The sequence below is a fragment of the Tribolium madens genome, unplaced genomic scaffold, assembly GCF_015345945.1.
Source record: "Tribolium madens isolate multiple individuals breed KSU strain unplaced genomic scaffold, Tmad_KSU_1.1 Scaffold_91;HRSCAF=231;Tcas5.2_LG7, whole genome shotgun sequence".
NCBI lineage: Eukaryota > Metazoa > Arthropoda > Insecta > Coleoptera > Tenebrionidae > Tribolium > Tribolium madens.
This window is the reverse complement of record NW_025401063.1, coordinates 6,335,020-6,357,562: the sequence shown is the minus strand read 5'-3', so window position 1 is coordinate 6,357,562 and position 22,543 is coordinate 6,335,020. Positions and strand designations below refer to the sequence as shown.

The window sequence follows — 22,543 nt, the reverse complement described above, 5'->3', positions numbered from 1 at the left end:
TTGACATGCATGTTTGTTTAACACAGTACTGTATTTTAAACACATCTTAATTACTTTTCCGATAGTGTAAATGTCTTTTAGATTAATCTAACAGTTTTAATTTTAACGACAAATAGGAATACAGATAATTTCGTTATCAATTAATTATTAAAATTAGGTACTAAGGGCCGGTTTACAGAACATTTAATTGTAATTGAATTATAATTAATTCACAGTTAAGTTGACGTCTTGCGATACAAAATAAATAACAATTTAATACAAACTAGCTTAATTTTGAATTACAATGAAATTTAGGATTAAACTAACTTAAATTAATTTACATTACAAACGTCAAATTAATGGCGAATTAAAATTTTATTGCAATTAAATGTTTTGTAAAGCGATTCTAAATGAATGTTATAATGAATGAATTATAATGTTATTATAGTGGTAATTTTTGAAAATCGCCTTGTAACCAGAAATGCGTATTCCAGTGTTTTTGTTCAACTTTTATGAACTGTGGGTTCATATTTGTCTTTTGTGTAATTATTTTCTGGATTATAAAGTTTAATTATGACTGGTTGTTGTCGGGATTTTCCTTAAACTGAAGCTCTTCGTCAACATCCGAATGATGAAACAAAAGGCAAACGGGAGATATGGGTTATTTTACATCATGCATGTGAAAACGTGAACCAACTTTTAATGAGGAATATCTAAGCTTATATTGCAGATTTAGAGGTGGAGAGATAATTAGAAGCGAGTGTTGCGGATTCAGCAGAGAAGGGTTCAGGTCAGGCCTGGCAATATTGCGCGGGCATTTATTTTCCATAGCCGTAATGAAGAGAAAACGTATATTTCGTTCTAATACGAGACGGCTGGATTGCCCTTATTGCTGATTAAAGTTATAAGGCGCTTTGTGCAATCGCACACATTCTGGATAACTTGCTTAAAACAACTCGCCAAGTTTAATTTGAATTCGTGCAGACGCGACATTTCTGAATTACACGACTAATTATCCTTTCACAGTGTTTCGGTAAAACCCGGAAGGATAGTGCAAAACCTTGAACAAAAAGATACGTTTCAAGGCTCGAAATTTGGCGGATTCCGAAACGTCAACCCTCGTTTCAGCTGAAGAAGACATCCCAACAACTTGACGCAGACCACCTGAAAATGCTCAACGTTTCTAAATTCATTTTGCATTTGGAAAAATTGCTAGTAATTTCATATAAATTTGTCGTCGATGTTTGCAGTTGTTGGGTGTTTAACGCGAGTTGAGATATAACGGACATTTCTCAAAGGAGACCATTTTTCTTCGCCTTGGCAAAATAGCTTCACTTAACGACAGAAATGACATAAATCTTGATAATGTAAAAGTTTTAAGATTCAATTTAAGGCGAGCATTCGACGAATGAAGACAACTTTCATATCTTGCTCTTTATGAAACTTTATTGCTAAACTGCAGGCACTCTCTTGTTTATTTTAATTAAATATGGATTATTACTTCAACACAACTAGCGATACCATAAAAGCAATTTAAAATTTATTATATTTAGCAATCCTCGTGCTCCAATTAATCCTTTATAAAGCTTGAATCTTCTTGTAGAATTATCGATACCTACAAATAATATTTTCTTTGTAAAAATAAATCTTTTATCGAGCATACTTTAAGAGTTAGTTTTCTCGATGAAGGTAATTAATTTTTATTTAGGAATTTTAAAATAGTATTTCATTATTCTATAATAACTGAAATTGACATTAAGAGCGAATTGTTTTGTGGTGAATTTAACTGAGAAATATTTTATGTTGTAGATGGATGAAATGGAATTGTTTGTGCTTAAAGCTTCTTAAGCAATAAATATTACACAGACAGATTAGAGAGCTTTCTTCTTCTTTACCCTACTTTTTAGATGGACAAAAATTGTGTATAAAGCTTATCTTAAACAGGACAAAAGCCACGGTAACAAGAAATGAATTTGTCAAAAAGATTACAAGGAAATATGTCTTTTCAATAAAATTTTATTAAGAGGATGAAAGACTTGTTCTTTTTTCTGTTTATAAGTAAACTAATTCCGATGAGCGTAGAGCGCCTCTCTGCAAGCTATGAGTCAAACCGGTCCCTAAACTATTTTAGTGAAATTCTACAAGCTAAATAAGTACTTTACGAAATTTATTAGCAAGTTCCTCTCATAAAGACTTCCTCTAAACATCGTATCAAAGCTCGTGAATATCCAGCCATTTTGATTTCGTTTTCGGATTTACGTCGAATTCAATGGAAGCGGAGCGTTCATGCATGGTCATAGCATAGCTCACCAACTAAAAGTATTTTAATCTAGCTTTTTTGCTTTCACTTCCGTTGCTTCACTTTCATCGCATCAATCTTTCGCAAGTTGTTGGCAGGCAATCAATCTATTGTAACACCGAAGCAATACTATATAATCCGATTTCAATGTGTTTTTTCCGAGACGACTTTCCAGCTTTTTCCAGTTAGCATGGGGCGACGATCGATCACAGAATTGCAACTTAAGATAAGTGTACGAAGCTTTTAATCCGTTATATTAAATTCGCAAAGTCCACGATTACGACACTGTACACCTTGTCGTCGATGCGATGATGAATTCTTGAAGTTGGGAACGGCGTAAGCAAATTTTTGGCTCGATGTACACCGGCGCAATAAATCTGAAATGCGTCGGAAAGTTGAGCGAAGTTAGAACCCTATGCAGTCATCCTCTTGAATAATTGGTCGCGGTTTGGCGCGTGATGAATGCGCGGGTTAACGGATCATTATTAAACCTGTCTGAACGACGGCTAATGCTCTAAAGCTCGTCTGTCCGATTTCGGGGCTCTAGTGGCCGCCATCTCTCCATCTTGGCACGATTTATCCCAGCGATAAAAACAACAAAAATTTAAACCACGCAGTACCTTGTATTTTTATATTGAAAAGTATTTATTTTTGTGTCTTGATTTATTATTTGATGACAGTATTGCACATAAAGTTTGCCACCACAGTTTATGACTGTACCAATGCAGGTTGCAGCTCAAAATTATCCTTGTTGCTCTATTATTGCCTTTAGTGTGATGCACTGTGCTACATTAACTACAGTGAATAGGCCTTTGCTGAAACAACAATGGTTGTGAATTTAAACACCGCTAAAATTTTGACAACATTATTGACAAGGAATATATATCATCAACTAGCTAACATGTTGCTGCACAATAACGCTGATGGAACAGGTAGCCAGAAATCAATACACCGGACAGGAATCATATTACGAGTTGGAGGCCGAATAAATCTGAATAAGAATCACATTTTATGATTTATTGCTTATTAGAGAACAGAAGTTCTTATTTAAGTTCCAGCTACAATATGGAAATAAGTTAGGTCGTCTGCGGGAAATGAGAAGATTAGGTAGAATTTCCATGCCGGTTTGCTAGTGCATCGCGATATGCTATAATACACCGCCCCTTCATAAACACCGAGATGAACGCTACACATGCAGCTTATCGGTTCCCACCAGACTTCTCGAAAGAGCGATGATGAGGTCGATTGTAGATACATTTCGCGTATCTAATACGGATACTCAATAGAAGGGAATATATCTCGAGTAAACACTAAACAAAAACAACTTAATTAATCTAGATACGGAAATTAGATACACGAGACGCAGATCCATTTATATGAAATGCAGATCAGAATATTAAGATTTTCAAGTCGCATCTTGCATTTTCTGTTACAATAATGTGTTGGGTGCATTATCATTGTTGCAACGCTGAGTAGCTTAAAAGCGTTATTTGTCCCAAATAGAGCTATATTATTTTCATACTGTAAGAAGTTTCATTTCGAGCAAAGTAATGAAATGATGTTTGAATTAATCAATGTGTTACGGCCAAATAACCTTATCTGTTTTTGGCAATTCATACAAACAACATTGTACAATACTAAAATAGGCGAATAAGTTGAAACAACACTGTCTGACAACGAACGAAATGGAAGTTTTCGTTTTCCATTAAATTGCGTGGGAGTCAGAAGACATTTCGTCTGGAGTTTTTATTTCTGGGTAACGATTTTTGTGCTGAGGTTATTTTTCTGTATAAATTTTTAAATATTTCGTCTGCAGTGAAACAGTAAGTCTATCCAATGTTTCATTTTAGAACAAGGCAAGGTCATTCAAGGACTTTTTTATATTCTTCCAAAACCAAAACTAAAAAAGGCAATTTTGTTGTTCGCTTTTTTAAGCTTACCGTATGACGTTATTTAATTACGATTAACACAATTCATGTGATTACTTGTTTTTTTTTCTGTAATTAGCATTTCCTATAAATAGCTAGGTATATTCATGCTAGTTTTTTTTGTGCTTTTTAATTTTTCTAGTTTACCTCGTATATTATACTCGCTAGTAATTTATTACGAGAAATAAAAAGTGCGATCAAAGCAAGCGAAATTTAACAGAGCGTGAGGAAACAAATATTAAATGCGGAAGCGTAGAAAATTACCCGGCGCCTCCACCAATAGTGTTATGAATAGAGCTTACCTGATCCTTGACAGATTTGATTTAGGTGCGAGTTCATATCGTGAAATATTTCTCGTTTAATCTTTTTAGGGGTTTTGCTCTTTGCGTTTATCACTATTTGCATTTTTTGTCAAAACGATCGTTTTTCAATTGGGGGTGATAGCGAGATGTGGTGTTATTGTTTTCTGCAACTTGGAGGCTTATATAAATCAAATGATTGCTTTATCCTGGCCTCTCCGAGAAATTTATAACGCAAAGTGTGTATCTGAGGAGGGTGCAGAGTTTGCTTAACACGTAACACGAGTCTTATCTTGTAATTAGGTATACAGGCGGTTGATGTTTATCGGGGAATATGACGTCACGTAGGAATTAACTAAAAAATATATTTCGTGGCTCCAGCAAAAATTAACTTTAATGAATTCAGTTTTGATTATCTTTTGACGGTTTCTAAATGAGGCATTTAAATAAAACAGGTGCTCGAATTTAATGCCGTCAGTGGTGTGATAAATATGACGCTAGTTGAATTTTTACAAATAGAAATGCAAGGCATGGAGACGAGCTAAATTTAGGGAAGCATTCACGATTTTGCCACGACGGAGGCATAATAGAACGACACGCGAAAACCATTAGCGGTAGTCATGGAAGCATTTCGTTTCAGTCTAAAGGAGTCTTTGTGTTTTTATTATTATTTTATTACTTTATATGATGCTTACATCAACTTAGTGAGACGTATAAACAAAACATAACAAGAAATTTAGGCTCGGCGCTCCTTCAGGTGGAAAATTTTGGTAGCAAAATTGTGTGAAGGTCCAGAGGATAGGTCGAAAATTGATATTTTGTGTCTATTAATTTCTTTTACTCGCAAACTTCACCAAAGTGATCACTTTTATGACTAAATGTCACAAGTAAAACTTTTCAATCACAGAGTAAAAATTCAATTTTTGCCCTTTAGTGTTTTTACTTTTATCATGACATTATTGACATTACCGATTTTTTTCTGTCTTATCTTTTTTACTGATTTAGCAATTTCTGGAGGGGTACAGTGTAGATCATTAGAATCCGACATTTGGCACTACTAACTGCACTAGTCACTATCCACTAGGTAAATTTATAAATACTTTCGAAAATCTCAAGACAAATTCCGATACCGACGCGTGATGCTTGTTTATAAGATTTGGTTGGATTTTGTTGCAAAGCGTCATGATTATTTTGTTCATTTACTTGCAAATCATAGTGTTCCTCTTTAATCTCGATTTGAATACGTCTGCGGCTAAAATACTAAAATAGTATTTGTTATTCGGACTAAAAGAAAGTTTATTCAGCTGAATTATTTACCTCATTACCTTCGACAAAATAAACGTTTAGCTTGACCACATAAACTATCACTTTTACTCCTAATAATTTTTTGAGAGTATTTAAGTTCACAATTCTTCGTACAACGTTTAGCGTTAATTTCATTAGAGAAGCGTCTTGTTGCGTGTGTATAGTCCTTTTTGAAATTCATGAAGTGTTTGCTCCAGAACGAAACGCTTGAAACGCAATAAAACAGACTAATTATTATAAATAAGACCTATTGAGCCAATTTGCTCTCAGTGTTTTTGTTTGAAATAAATGGAATTAAGTATCTTTTTAGGTGAGTTAATTTAGAATTGCTTTGATAAAAACCTACAATGTAATTTAGGTTTAATTACCAATGCTAATTTTGCTTTATAATTAAATTTATTTACTGAAGGTAATTTTTATAGAGCCCAACTGCAACTGTGAACATACATAGGTTTTTGTATAATTATTTGCAAAATGATTTTGAAATGTGTTCTCTTTTATTTAGTTGAACATTGAATGAGTATTCAAATTACTTTTATTAAAAAAAGTTTCCAAGAACTGGAGAGTAATTTAAATAATGCTGTCAACTGTAAACACGCAAGTTACCCTTCCCGTCTCTCTAAATTTGAGACAGGCAATACCAATTTTCTTTAACAAGAAATGCTGTTTTATGTCATGCCAGATCATTCTGAAAAATTAATAAAGCGAATAAAGGTATTTCACTCTTTCAGGCGTTGGCCATTGTACGAATGAATATTTTTTGTACTGTATGAAAGAAAATTTAATAGGTGCTCAGCGTGATTGCTTATCGATTTCCTCGATGTGTAAACTAAAATATCTAATAAATACTAGCAAATTATTGAAAAAACAACTTTCTTTATTGACAAGACGTCAAGGATTGAAATTTTTATACAAGATATATGCAATATATTTGCTCATAGAGAGTTTAAAAACCTTAAGAAAAATCAATGAAGAACGATTGCTCTGATGAGGGAGGTGAAATCTGGATCAATGATTGATGATTAAATAAATCAGAAATGATCAAATTAAACTTGAATTAGTCCTGATTTGTGAAATTAATGTTGTTTAAATGGATGGTAACAGTTATTATTTTTGGAATTTGAAGTAATGTGTATGAGTTTCAATTTGGTTGTTTGTCTTTTAGTATAATTAAATTGATTCAATCTGCACTGAAACGACAAACTATAAAATTTCGAGGCAAACATTGTGTTAGAGAATGTTTATTAATTTAAGGAAATTAATGTAGCGCCGCGTTTCCTCTTTGTGAAAAGGTTTTGTTTGTCACATATGGACCCTCGGATTGTTTTTCGTGAAACGATTGCTCGGAGCGCAATTTGTTATGGTAAAGCGTCAGGGTTTTGGGGATTCGGTAATCAAATCTGAGAGGCTTGTATAGAGAGGACTCGGTGCCTTCAGGAGAAAGTGTAGTTGTCGCGGCCTGACTGTTATTTGTCACAATGATTGAAGCAGCTTTCCAGGATATACATGTCCTCAGAGCTATTGCGGCGATTAATCACTCGGGCAATTTCATTTCAGGTTGCCACTTTACGCTCTCCATTCTACTAAACTTGTCCACGGTTGCCTTTTTGCGCCGTTAACTTCTTGACATGCGGTGTCTCATTTGGCCATGTTATTAAATTCGAGCTGCATACATGTGTATGCTCGCGTAATTAATGGACCAGAATCGATTGTGGAGCGGAACATGCGAGTACTCCCATCATCATCAACCGAATAAAATTTATCTCTCCCTCGTTCCCTGATGACTTTGTCGTTTATGGAGAGACATCCTACAACGATGTAATCAGCCCATATAAATTTCTATTAAACTATCTTGGAGTTTTTGCTCTAAGACGACAAAATAAATTTCGTGGTTTGGTCGCAGCGATATCTGCAACGAATTGCGCCATTTCTTTGATAAATGCCTCGGACAAATATCAACAACTTAATTCCACGTTGCTATTAATTAGCCAAATGACATAATATTCTTGGATGAGCTCGATACTAAGTTTTCTGTTTCCGATATCGAAGTGTCTATATTTCTTTTACATTCTAAATACATCGTCTGCTGTACTGAGATATTACTGCACATATTCAAGAAGCAATCCCAGTTCTTGTCCGACAAGCCATCTTATTGCTATTGCTATCACATTGAGGTGGTCGTATCATCGCAATTCTCCATCGAACTTTTTACAATCTTGGATAGCAATCGGATATTTGAAATTTCTCAATATGCTTCTTCTTTCACGGAGCACGCTCTTGGCATAGCAATCGCACGTGTTTTATATTCCGTGAGCTTTATAATATTTATGTACCCCATGTTGGTGCTTTTCTTCACCTACTTTCCATCAGATATGCGCCATTGCATGTCTATCGGATGATTTAAATCGAAGGCGACATCTGAAAGCACTGCGATTCTTGAAAATTAGTCTTTACTTACAGAAATGAAGGCAATTTTACTTGCGCAAAGTACCGTTGGGATTGTGTGTTGATTGTTTCAGACAAGAACTTTTCGTTTGAAAATAATAGTAGTATTACTTATATAACCTCGGTATTGGCATACGTATTTGTGAACTCTGTATGTTCCCATTTTGAAGCTGCTCTAATCTATTTGAATAAATCGTTGCAAGTTTACTTGATTTTATATTGTAAACCATTTTCACTATTATTTTATTTGTTTAGTCATAATAGAACAGCAGGGTTGTCTCCATTGATTCGAAACATGTTGCAAAATTTAAATAAAAGAGCGGAGCTTTCAGGCAATTTGTGTACCGTGTGTACCAGTCATATTTTATTTCTCTTGGTAATTTGTCGAGAGTGTTAAATTTCATTTGCATGTTTTGAGTATAACATCAATAGTATCAGATGACATCCATTATAGAGAGCGCCTGTCGCAAAGCGCTTCACAGATAAATCAATTCCGCATTATTTAGTGACATTGCATGTAATCTAACCGGTCATTGCACAAGCATCATTGAACTGTACACAAATGTTTCGTTGGCAGATTTGCTCCAAATTTATTATTGTATTTACGTACCGTAAATATACACTCTAAAGGAACTGTTTACAATTGTAATTACCTATAACTTGGCGTAAAATTGAACGTTTTGTTTTTAGAACGTTAATTTCATGTTTAGGGCTACTTGGGGTGCTTTTATTAAAACATCAAAACATACCGTTGTTAAATAACCAATCGATTTCAACACGTTGTAAGTGTATTTTACGGCGCGGCGCGGCGGCTACTGTATTACTTTTTTGTGGCCGAATTTTGTTTGTTAACACATAATTCAGACGCACTTAATTATGATATTTTCCATTACATTATAATTTACCTGTCGATAGGAAAATTAATCTTAAATGTGTGTTTTCTCTATTGTGAACACACCGATTCAGACACCTGTTTATATCAATATTAAATTTTTTAATTGTCGCGTTATAGCCACATAAATTTTGAATTTACACACCAGTGAACTGTTTATCACACTTTATAAGCATTACAATAATTCTACATTGAAAGCTAATAAATTAATCTATAGATTAATTTTCTGCCATCAGTGTGAGCGTTAATGTAAAAGTTTTTCACATTATAAATTTATTATCAGTTTTTCATACACAGTTTAAATAATAATGATGCCCTGGAATTAGCCCTGGAACAGTAGATAGAAGCAGCTGCGAATTGCACGTTTGCAAGTCGCGTTTACAAACTTTGAGATTGGTATTGTTTCGAAGTAAAAATCGTGTCGTGGCAGGTGTCCGGTGTCCCGAATTGTTTCGGTTGTATTTTTTAGTGAGCGCACCATCACCTCTCGGTCATTAATCACATGCCCCCCAGTGTTCATCCCGGAAACTATTGAGTTGCTTCAGAGTGAAAAAGCTGAATCTTGCTAACTGGGTAGCTTTTTACAATATAAGTTTACTTAATCCGCAAGAAAATGGAAAGACGTTGAAAGAAAGTTGGGATCGATGTGCTGAATCAGGCGCGGTTGGAAGAAGAAACATGAGATATCGGTTCCGGCGGTGCTATGACACTTTGTGTTTTTGAAATGTTTGTCAGGTTGCGGTTTACTGAAATATTTGTGTTTTAATTACGTTGTAGGGCGAGAAAGGCCCACGTTCATTTAACTTTTGTGTTTAATTAGAGCGAATGTGCGGATGACAATATTAAAACGTTGAATACATCAAGTTGGTGTTTGTTAGACCAAGTTAAATGTGAAATGGTAGTATGTTGGGTAAACTATCGTCCCGGAATTATAAACAGTTTTTGTTTCAATTAACTTTTTGACGCGTCGTCGGTTTCATCCTTTTGGTGGAGGTGGCGTTAGTTTTTGTTGAATTTCTGCCCGAGTTGGTTGAGCTAGTTGAGGATTTTGCTAGTGAGAAACTCATGAATGTTTTGTTGTCCACAGGAGCGGAAGACGACGTGCACCACTTCGTGGGGAACGATACTCGCACCGACTACTTCCGGTTGATGTTGCGAGATGGAGACTCACTGCTCGTGGGAGGAAGGTAAGTGGAAACATGGCTACCACCCGCCGGATATTGTTTCTTGATGGTCTCGTGCCACTTTGATGTTTGTTCTTAATGACTTTGACCACACGACTGGAATTTATCGGAAACCTTTTACTGTTGTCTGGCTTCTTTTCCGCGGTAAACTTGCGGCCGGCTGGTGCGCCCTTTCAACTTATATTCACTTTATTAGTTTGAGCACATTAGATATATCGAAAGTCGCGCAAATGCGCCGCTTCATATTTTCAAACAGAATTTTCTCGTTAGTCAAAGGGATGAAACGGGGCAAACTATTCCGGTGAGTTGCTTTAGAATAGCGGCACGTTTTCATAAATTACTTGCATTTATTGATTTTACTACTACCCTTGAAACTGGCGGAGTTCACGATCGAATGAATTGCCTTGTTAGTAACTTCCTGCCCCTTTTATCCTAGAAATATTCAAATAATGTTGCAAGATCTACAAGATTTGTGAGCAAATTTCCTACCAACGCCGCCATAAATTATTTCGAACGTCAGAAGAGAAACTTAAATGTTACGGCGTCATTCTCCACCAAACTTTCAAAGATGCTATTGATATGATAAATGGAGCTAAACAAAATAGATTTTTTTCAACATCTTTAAAAAAAAATATTTTATCAAATAAAACTCTGCAAATATTTCCACTTCTGTACCATCCTCTCAAAGGTTTATTTTTGTATTCAAAAAAATTATTTTAATGCATATGAAATAAGAAGTTTCACTCGTGGGACATTTCAAACATGGCTTCCTCTTAAGAAAGAAACTTTATTGAGGACCCAATTCAGCAAAAATTACAAAAGTTCTATGCTTCGCATAAATCTTTACGTAACGATAAAAACGGGGATAAAACTTTATTTATAAATTACAAACTTGGAAATTTGAAAATGGGTAATTATAAATTATTGTTGTCTTGTAAGCTCTAAGCATCGCGCTTAACAAAATGAAGGATATGCAATATATGATGATCATAAGGTTAAATTTGTTTTACTTAAATATTCTTTGTGCAAAAAACGGATTTCATTTAAAAAAAATTCTTCAAATTATGTTATTGGACCTGACTATTTTATATTCTTAATTTGTGCTATTATTAATAAAGTTCATTTACATTCATTTCTATAGATTTACTCTATCTGTGCGATTCCTTTGTCATTCTATTCATTTTTTATCAAATAATTTTTATTCACAGGATGACTCTTCATTTTGCCGCTTTCCATTTGTCAATTCTGCCTAATGCGATTTTGACGATTATTGACACGTTATAGAATTTTTTAGTGGATATCCGAGCAGATGTTTGTCTTATCTCATTTTGCCTTAGACAAATTTTATTCAACTAAATTTGCGGCACTCCTTCGAAGCGCCCACTTTTGTTCCAACCCAAGAAAATCAACACGACTTGGTAAATGCCTACACACAGTGGGGTACACAGGAAAACATTGTTTGATCGGAGATAAATCCTATCATTATACCACAGATTCGTTCCTCCTTGCAAAAGCGAATAACATTAAGCTTGATGTAATTTTGGATTTGAGAGTTGTTGATTGTTTAAATTTACTTTTCGAAGAGTTGTGTTCTAAATAATGAAGCAAGAAACTGTTCTATATGGTCTATGTGTTATGAAATTCTACCTGAAGGTACGGGGAATTATCTCGGAGTAATTACTGGAAACCTATGATTTACTCTAGAGGTCTCAGCATACATTACAACATGGAAATAAGCAAGGTGCGCCTGTCTGGGTGGTGTTTTTCGTGTTGATGTTTGAGACGTGGGCGACCTGAGGGTATGAATGTAACTTGCTGTAAATTATCACAATCACCAAAAACATATCCGTGCACTTAGTGTTTACGATGGCCTCGAGTGTATGAAGCATATTTAGGCATAAAGCAAGGCGGTATCTTGTTATCAGAGAACATTAAGTAGAGAAATGAAGATTTAGTCTGGCACTACGAGATCCCATAACGCTCTGTGATCCACCTGAGCATTAATATCCATACGCGGAGATGGGCTCTGCGTTTGTACATAATTTTGCGTGTGTACTGTTCTTCGACCCTCGTACACTACAAACGACTTCAATTAGCTGTTGGTAATGTTGGTTTTGCCGTGTGTACAACTGTTTATACAGTTTTAATAGATTTTTATTTGATTAAAAAATATAGTATTGGTGGGTGGCATTGTTTGCTTGCATATACAGGCTGCGCCAGAACTCGCGCCCCAGAGAAAATTTTCAAGTAAGATAAGATACCAGGAACATGGAAAAAATGTTTAAAATATTCTATCTGTCAAAAAATTTTGACATATATTTTTTGACATTTGACATTTTTTTTATGTCTATTTAATGATACTGATGATCTTTTATATGTTTTTTTTTACAATTATTTAGTAAAGGTACAAAAGTTTGCCAATAAAAGCCACAAACAACATTAAACAAAGTTACAATTTAGAATACAGCTTCCTTATTTCCTCTTCTAATAACCTGTAGCAAAAAAACTTGAAAAATTATTTTTCCAACAGAGATAAATAGAGTCAAAGTGCAAAATTTAAACTCTCATAACTTCGAAACTTTTATAGATAATTTTTTTTTAACATTTTTCCATGTTCCTGGTATCTTACCTTATATGGCATTTTTCTCTGGGGCACGAGTTCTGGCGCATCCTGTATTGAAAGTTTTGTTACCAAAATAAAAAAATAAAAATTTCTAGAGCTCATGAAGTAACGAATTGTTGATTTGTACTATTACAATTTCTAATTTATTGAATTAAATAATGTTTTATATGCCCATAAAATAGTAAATTTCATACCGAGGTGGGAAGTGCTTCATTACCAAGGCGAAATTTGATAACCGAGGCGCGGTTAATACCTACATATACTATTTTATTCACAATCATCTTCTTTCAAGATCAGAAAATGAATAAAAAATGTATCAAACTTTGAAAAACATGACATAACAGCTCAGATTGGGAATTGATCACTTCGTTATGATGTTTTGAGGTTGGGAAGTGTCCATTTCCCAATCTGGACCTGATACTTCATATCAATTGTTAAATGAAATTGAACTGTCATATTAGCTAGCCTTTCACATGCAAGTTGATTTGATTATTACTTTATGATTGTAAATAAATTATATTACCAATATTTAATATTGTAGACCTAAACAAAAAAAAAATTTTTAACGTTTTGCTATGAAAAGTGTAATTTTCTTGAACAACATACTACATACATATATTGTTTTAGTGTATTCATTGGCAAAATATGTTTTTTTTAAGGGATCAATATTGTGGATCACATAGCTGTATGTTTGTTTCATTGATTGCAATTTAACACAGTGGTATTGCGTTTATAAATTTATTATTTTTCATTAATTTGTCGGTGGTTTTGATAGTTTGAATATGTATTTGGATTAAGTGTGGCTTATGTTTTATTTTGTGCCAATAGTTCATAAATTTATTTGCAGTTGAACCATATTTATTACTTTACAACGTTTTATTAGTGTCACAACTTTTGAAGTTTGCACATTGCATTTCATTTGGTCTCAAGTTCAATGCAAAGTTTTTTTTCGTTAGTTTTACAGGGTGGGGAATCGATAAATTAAGTACGTGTATTTGAAGTAGAGCAATGTTTTACCAGCGCGAGCTACGCGTATTTAATGTTCAAAGTTCTAAAGTCAATAGAACTACAGTGGGATTTAGTATGTATCTTCAGACAATCTAAATATTGCTACAACAGACTAAAAAATAAGTTTTTATATCGTCGCATTATTGATTTATAGTTGTCGCCGTTATTGTGTACATTATAAATAAAACACAATGAAATCTAAAGTATATTGACATGTTTGATAGCACGACACACCACAGGCATTTTTATTGTTTATCCAGAGACATGTTTTTTAGTAATCTGTGCAAATGAGTAGAATACTCGGCAAAGTGGAAGCTTTTACTACCGATGAATAATTAAAGTTTTTCCGACGATATCGAAGTGAAATATCGAAATTTTCCACGTATTGTCATTTGTAAAAACTTTCAGAACAATACGACGTCAGCCAGTTTCACAAAAACCTTTAAATACTTGATGCGGCAAAAGTTTTCTGTAATCGAAACGTTATTAGTTCGCCAGTCCCTGCTCACATCCCTTGTTTTTTAATGTATCAGCCAGCCTTTTTTGAATCACAATTTTGTTCTAAGTTTACGAATGAAATTAGTTTCTACATTCTGTCTACCCCGTATTTACAAATTTTCTAGTACACAAACCTCGAATTAAAATGAATATTGCTGTTTTTCGTCAACAATAATTTTAATAATAATGCGAGCTTTGTAATTTTGACTGCTGGAAGCTCGAGATATGATACACAATATAAAATCGTTTTTCTGAATTGTAAACAAACTCGAGTTATTATCACACGAATATAAGCCATTACTTGAAATTACTTGGTGGTCATCTAGGAAATTACGCTTTTGGGGGTTTCCACTCATTATTTGGTATTGCATTCCATAACGATGCATATCATATTCAGAATTAAGTCAGGAGACTCTAGTGTATAATTGCTTTTAGTTGTTCAGGAAACTTCCAGTAATTTCATGAAAGTAATCATTTCGCATGCAGTTCTGATCGGATCACAAAGCGCCAAAGATTGTTTAGTTTGGTGTATTTTTAACTTTTTGATGAAAGTCGAGTATCTAATTTGCTATAATCAGAATAATAATAGTGAGGTGTCAGTTCCAGCAACGGTAACAATTATTGTAATACGACTTTATAGTCATTCTATTCATGTAAATATTATATTAACCGGTACGTGACTTGGATACAAAAGGTTACCTCGAATATTATTATATAATATAGGTGAACGTAAATTTGTACCTTTTGCGATGTAATTTACAGTATAAATAATACTTTGTGGCAATTACTGTAAGCCAGCGTTTGTCTCGAGCGTCTAATAATTGAGATAAATATAATAAAAATGAAGATACGGGCTTGAGATGTTAATTAGTCTTAATGTTCATTCGCGCAATTCTTCCTGCAGGCTGTAAAGACGGTCATATTGTAATTTTGAAATAAAGAAAAATGGGTCATTTTTCGTGCAACAGCAGCTACACTTATATTTTGCTGTTGCAACTACACCGACACCACTCCTAGTAATTTGTTAAGAGTTTTTTGTTTTGAATCGCAAACTAAAAGCTTTTTTCGCGCTGAAAATTTTAATGACATTTTTATTAATTATTCCACGCCGGTTCAAAATAAATCTTTGTGACTGGTACGAAGTTGCGGGTCCTTTTTTTATTGAGACAGACGTGCCTGGAAGTGTGGTAAATTCTTTGCGGCGCGCGGCATCTTCGTTAGTGCAGGTCGCGTCTCACTATATCAGACTCTGCAATAAAATAAATTTGCGAATTAGGGAGGCGCTCCGACTCTCTAGAGTAATAACGTCGGTGTATATTTATGTGTGAAACAAAACTAATTTTCATTTTTCGGAAACGGAGCCTCTCTGATATTCGAAGACGTCACATAAATTTCATCGGCGTTGCTTTTTGTAAGACCCAATGGTCGTATATCCTATCACATGAATCTATCTCAGTGTCGCGGTACGGCTCTGCTTAGGGGCAATATATCAGTCCGCCTCAAACTCAGAAATATCCGCAAAAACTAGTGCGCAAAAATATCATCGAGCAACGCCATGTGGTGCAGAGAGAACCGCAAAAAAATACATTTTAGGTTTTATGCTGCACGAAAATGATTTAGAACGATAACGTGGTTGAAATCGGTTTAGGGGTTTTCAAATAAAATATACTGTTGAGATTTTAACGACTCGATAAACTTCGTATAAAGGATAGGAACGACTTTGCACTAGATAAAATGCATGGTAGTGAAAACGGCTTACCTTACACCAAATTGTTGACTCGAGTTTTGCCATGAGGGTTGGCCATTATTTTTCGGGTATTAGATTAGTTATTTCATAAACCAAATTTGGGGCTACTTTGCAAGACTAAATCGCATGCATTTTTTCTAAAATAGAAAGGGGAAGAGAGAATTTTCGTGGAGCGATTTTATTTCAGGGGGAGAACCGCGAGATTAATTTTAAAAGCGGAATTTGTAAGTTGCCTTTTTCGGCCGAAATAAAATTTATTGCAAGCATTTGTAACGCAGATAGTCGCAAAAGTAACAAGGTGGATGATAACGCAGGTGACAGATGAAAGGGTACGATGTAATCCGAGCGAGCTATAGATAGCATTTCCGTTTTACATGTAAATTTACGTTTGTCTTTTTTTATGCCCATTATAAACCGATTGCAGCAATTAACGGACGCTTTATAATGTGAGGTAGCGCTTGAAATTACTTTAGGTGTATAGTGAGGGCAAAGTGCCCCATCAAGAACCCGAGGGAATTTGGAGGGGTAACGTTCACGTCATTAAATCTTAATAAAGCCGTCCCGAACAAATTCCGAAATGCTACACCGGTACAAATAATAATCACTCCGGTAATAAAACAGTAATTATGTAGCAACCTCAAGAAAATGTACGGAGAGAAGGTATTTTGTCTTAATTTTTCTACCAGGAGCTCAACAAATTCTAATTTTGCTCGGACTAATAGTTCCTTAATTCCTCGGCATCCAACGTGGTTAAAGCTTAATTATGATACCTACTAGGATGTTTGGCGCATTACTTCTTTCTCAATTTTGGTGTTTTCTTAATGCATGGCTTTGGAGAGTCATTCGGCTTGAAAATACCTCTTTGGTGCTTTGTGCGTAGGGGGACATTAACAAAAAATCGAATTGAGATAAATAGAAAGCTTAATTAACGCACCATTTAATTGACATAGGGAGGACATCCCTTAATTGGCAGGACTACATATTGGGTTATTTGAGAAAGGGTGGTTTAATTAGTTACATCATGTCGTATAACTGTCAGAAACAAACATTATCGAATATGCTAGCAATGATACCACCGGAGGGGATTAATTTGCAAATACCTATTTCGAACTTCTCAATAGTTGTCTTGTTACTCGTAATATTCCCATTAAGACACCACTTAGTTTGCTAAAGCACAAATAACACTTATGCACGAAAATTTCCGATTGCTTGGTCGCACCTTTTGTTATAGAACAACAAATTAGAGTTCATCAGTTTTTTTTTTATTGGTTCGGAGAACATTGCGTCGACTTTTGATTTATATCTAGCAAACCAGTATGTAAATAAATATTGCATTTTTTTTTATAACTTCTGCAAGTCTTTTTGAAGTGAGAATAATGTAGTAGGAAATAGAACGGGAATCGATTCGCGAAACAGCTCGCTGCGTTAAAATCCATCTCAAGCTTAAAGTTGCACCAATTCAAGTGCATCTTAAGGGTGGGGTTGAGGGATTCAGATCCGCATCCTGTAGCCATTAAATGTTCACGTTCGGTTTCGACAGAACAACGTCGATCCGGATCTCATTAGGCCCTGTCAAATGACTTTCAATTAATACACTCCGGATATGGTGAGACGCTTCGATGCCCGAATAATTGCACATTGTCATTCTCGCACGCACTCTATACCATTCAATTCAAGTGAAATCGTTCGACGAATATTTAGCATGATCTTTTTTGTTGACTTTGGAACTTTTGTTGGATTATAAAACGGTCCTGCCAAGCCAGATGAAAACGAAAATAAAATACGCTGTAAAAATATTCACTTAAAAATATTGGGACTTGAAAGTTTTTTCTCATTTCATTTTAAACGAACCACTGGCCGTCTTTCATCTAAGACAATTTTTTAAAGAAAATTTAAATTTAGTTTTTATCTCGGGATAAATAATTTTGTATAATAATTTGCAAAACTTTTTTTTGAATAGTAATTTTAGTTTAGTCTTTTATTTAAGAAACGAACATTTGACGAGCGCTTTCCTCACCATAAAGCCAAGCAACTTGGTTTCTGTTCGTTTACATTGCAATTTTCTGAAATAATGGAAGCAATTATACTGTGTCAGTGTTTGTGTATGTGTTTTAAATAAAATACTGAAATTGAAAGTCGTTTTCTTTTTGTTTTAATTTTAACGTTTCTAAAGTTTGTTATAAAGCAAATTTTTTGTTAAAATTTATTAATGTGCTTTAGGTAAATTTATACTGTAGCTAGAGAAAAATATAAAGTTCCACTTGATGGGCACTTTTTTTCTTTTAGTTTAACTTTGTTGCTAATATACGAGTATAAAGCACAACTTTCCGCAGTTAATTCGTTATCTTTGGGAACAAACGTAGCGAATGGAAATTTACGGTGTTGGTATTCAAATAGGATTTAAAATAGCCCTTTCTGTATATAAAGAAATCCTCAAAGCATCCGTACGTTACATGAAGCACAAAGCTTTAGTATTTGGACGGTTGGTTCTGTAAAAATAACCGTGGCGGCATTATGTTTCCATGCATGCAGGATCTGTTTATGTATTTCGGGCCGGCTTTTGATGTGGTCATCCCAGCTTATCATATTAATTGTGAAAATCTGCTTTCATAACAACTAAGTATGTGTTGTTATCGTATGTCGCTCATCGTTCTAATTGATGACGTGAAAGTCAAGTTAGTTAAAGTGGAGACGATGAGCCAAACGTATTTCAGCATTAAAGTTCTCAGGAAACGCAATTACCCTTGCTAAGGACGGAAGAGAGTATCCTCAAAGTGACCAAGCCTCTAAAGTAAATAGTTCCGTTAAGACGGTCTCTTTAAAAATTTTATAGCAGAAAACGGCGCAAAAACGATGGTAATTTCTTTTTAATAAATTTTTAAATGGATGTTACTGGAGTTAACGACGTGATAAACAGACTGTTACTCGCGATTGATGCCTATCGTCCCACGTAATATCCAATAAAAGCAACATTGTTAAAAAATCACTGCATATTACGAACGAAACGATACGTTTTTACTTGATTATCGCCAAAGCTTCTCGAAAGCACAAAGTACTAAGCGCGAACATCAACTTGTCTCATAAATCGATACTTGTAGCATGTGGCAATTAACTGACAAAATAACACGTACAAAACTGGGTTAATTTAATATATACTATTAAACTAACACTTACTGAGATCGGAATTTAAATAAAATTGTTGCAGCAGCTTTCTGCAATACAGCACATTTGCATTACCGCTGCAGCTTTGCTAACTGCCTCGTTTCCAGTCCGGTCGCGTAATTTCCTTTTCCGGCTCGTCCTTATTTGAACCATTCAAGAATTTGCAAGCTATATAAGCTTTGCATACCACCTACATTGGATTATTAAAGAAACTATTAGCTGCTGAAAATTAATACGAAATTCGCAACTGCATCTCGCATATTAACAACGTTATAAACTCAAATTGACTTTTTATTACACCTGCTGGTAACTTTTCTTGCTTAAATATAAATTACCGGATTATGTGTCACGTTGCATTTGTAGATAACAAACTTTGGCCGTTGTCAATAAAATAAACGTTTCTACGGTGCACCAGAACACATATCGGTGTGATTGGTTCAATAAGACGGGTTTTTTACTACAAGGTAACTCGCTCGAAATTGATGACCAACAATAAACATGACCACACTGGTAAAGAAAATTTATACGAGTCTTAACCAAATGAAATAAACTCTTGAACCTTGCATTAAAGAAATTGCTTGTAACATTTTATCGGAACGTTTGCCTGCATCGTAAAAAAAGGAAATTAACCTTCGTATTTATTATAAGTTGAATTCAGGGAGCTAAACCGAAATTCGGTATAGGGAAAATAGTGTTTCTGTAAAAACATGTGTGCTCCAGTGTTTCCATATGTTTTAAGGGAGCTTTTGTTCTAATTTTTAAATAAATAATATACAAACAAATAATTACAGATTTTCCTCTTTTCATTGTTAAATGTGTCTGTAGCTATCATTTTATAGTCAAAGAAAAGCTCTACAATGTAGTTAATGGAAACATTTAAGCACCTTGTATAATTAATTAATTAAATATGTACATACATTCTATCCTTGAGTAGAAATAAGCTTTTCAATATTTTTTATTCACAATCACTAATGAAATAGGTCGATTACTAACCTTTTAAAGGTTGGGAAACACATCATTAAATCTTATGAGGAGTAATGATATTACTTCTCTTGGGCGGTAATATGCAGGATAGCCAACCTTAAAAAAATACCGGGGATTTTTTCTTTCAAATTGTCAAGTTACGCATAATATTTTGCTAAATTAGGATTCAATTGCTTTTATAGCAGTTTTTCTTACTTCTGAGGGAGTACACTGCTCCATTTCGACGATTTTAAATCAGATTCATACATTATTTTAATATTTTCTTTGACATTTCTGAAAAGTCAAAAATCAAACGCCGTTTGGATGGCCTACCACGTTTGGACCTTAACTGTGTTAGAATTTTATTTTGCTAAAATTTTTGACTGAAAATAATGTGATTGTGGATAAAATAGCATACAAACCTAGGTGGTAATGGCATTACCCCTTGTAGTTTATCCGATCTCGAGGCTGGCGCCTCTCAATCGTATACCTACATAAGCACTCGGGGTAATGCCATATTTACCACCTCGCTTGTAATGAACTATTTTATATACGAGCAAGACATAGGTTACGGGCAAATTTTTATTTAAGTATCTAATAACAACATAATCAAATTCTAGCAATAACTCTTATTATTGTATGTGTATATAAACATAGTTTTTTTATTGTTGAAAACTTTCTTTTTATTCTCTATTACATTTTATATTGACATCTTTAAAACTTGTGACTACCAACGTAGAATTTTGTTTTGTTGGATAATACAGATAAAAACAAATTTCTGCTCTATCTACTTTTATTCAATTATTATGGGAGAAGCTGTTTAAATTTCAAACAATCTTCATTAAATATGAAGGACAAACTTTCATGTTATTAGTCGCTAGATGTTGGTGATAATTTGCATCCCTTGAATCTTCTACAAATGAGGGCGTTGTAGCGGCTTGATATAACGTGAGCTGCCTATTCAAATACAATTCAGAGTAAAGTATAAATATATTATCTTAAAGCTTCAGAGTTCGCGCTATAGTCTATTATGCAGAATACTGCATTTTAGTTAGCAAAAAGCTCCATTTCTATGGCCACCCTTTTCCGTACAGATCCACTCGTCGATAAATTTCGTAACACACGGTGATGATTAAAATAATGATCGGCCTGCTACAATAGCAGGAGGGATGAGGCTGAGAGAACTCGTGTCCGCAATAACAATTTCGTGAGGATATTGATGAGGCCGTCACAATACCGTCTCCTGGGCGGCACAAAGCAGGATGTGGCATGCTATCCGACGTTATCACAAGCGCCCGCTTGCGGGACGGATTTATTAAATCTAGTTACGACCCCCGCTTACTTCTAAACCACAGAAATTTAATTGATTTTCCTTACAATAACATTGGCCATTGTATCGTTAGATTGCCTGGCTTGTGTACTATACTTAAATTAAAGCTCGCGTTCATATTTACATAGCTACGAACGGGTAGTTCATTTAAAAATTATCAAGCTTGGAAATCACCCGTAGGAAGCAGCGAATTCCAGAGAGATAAATACGAGGATACCATTCATTGGTCAGGAATCTGTGTTAGTTTTCTGCAGCTGCAGACATATTTATCGTGAGGGAGATAAGTGTTGATACAGGAATCGGTTGCAGTTGATGACGATCTCCACAGTCGCGAGGAACTAACACAATTAGCCCTTCGCGGCTGCGGAACGAGATCTGTAACTATCAGGATGTGCGATCTTCCGTTGCTACGGACAATGGAACACAATTGTTGATTGCGTCTTTGCTCGACGGGAGCAGATAAGAACTGTCTTCGGCAGAGCTACGGGCTCGAGAGGAAAATCATTCCGAATTTCGTTGGAGTGTCTAATCCCCTTTATCGTTGCATGACGTGCTTGTTTCAGACTGCGTCGTTTAGAGATCCCGATGTCATCTCGTCACCTCTCTGAGGGTTCGCTTGGAACCGACCTTCGAGCAAATGGCCAGGAAGGTCAGAATAATCAAAAAACATAAATAGCTATACTTTAGTTGTTATCTAATTCTATTTTATATACTAGAGAAAGTATAATATGAAAAAAGGATTAAGTTTAATACAATAGTAGGACTCTCTTTAAGGGTATTGTCGATTACTTTTCTCATTTCTACATTTTAACTACTTTAACCTTTCACAAACTTTCCATTGCTGAAGCACAATTTGAGATAAGCACTGCGTAGGAAAAATT

At 34.7% G+C, this 22,543-nt stretch overlaps 1 protein-coding gene across 5 annotated transcripts in view; it reads left to right on the top strand.

Annotated features, from left to right (window-relative positions):
* LOC123010955 (semaphorin-1A) overlaps window positions 1-22,543 on the top strand; it is a 117,750-nt gene that overhangs the window by 66,099 nt on the left and 29,108 nt on the right. For all 5 annotated transcript variants that reach the window (XM_044408172.1, XM_044408170.1, XM_044408174.1 and 2 more), the window contains exon 3: window positions 10,235-10,334. In XM_044408172.1, coding sequence (XP_044264107.1) covers window positions 10,235-10,334 — 100 coding nt within the window. The remainder of the gene's footprint in view (window positions 1-10,234; window positions 10,335-22,543) is intronic.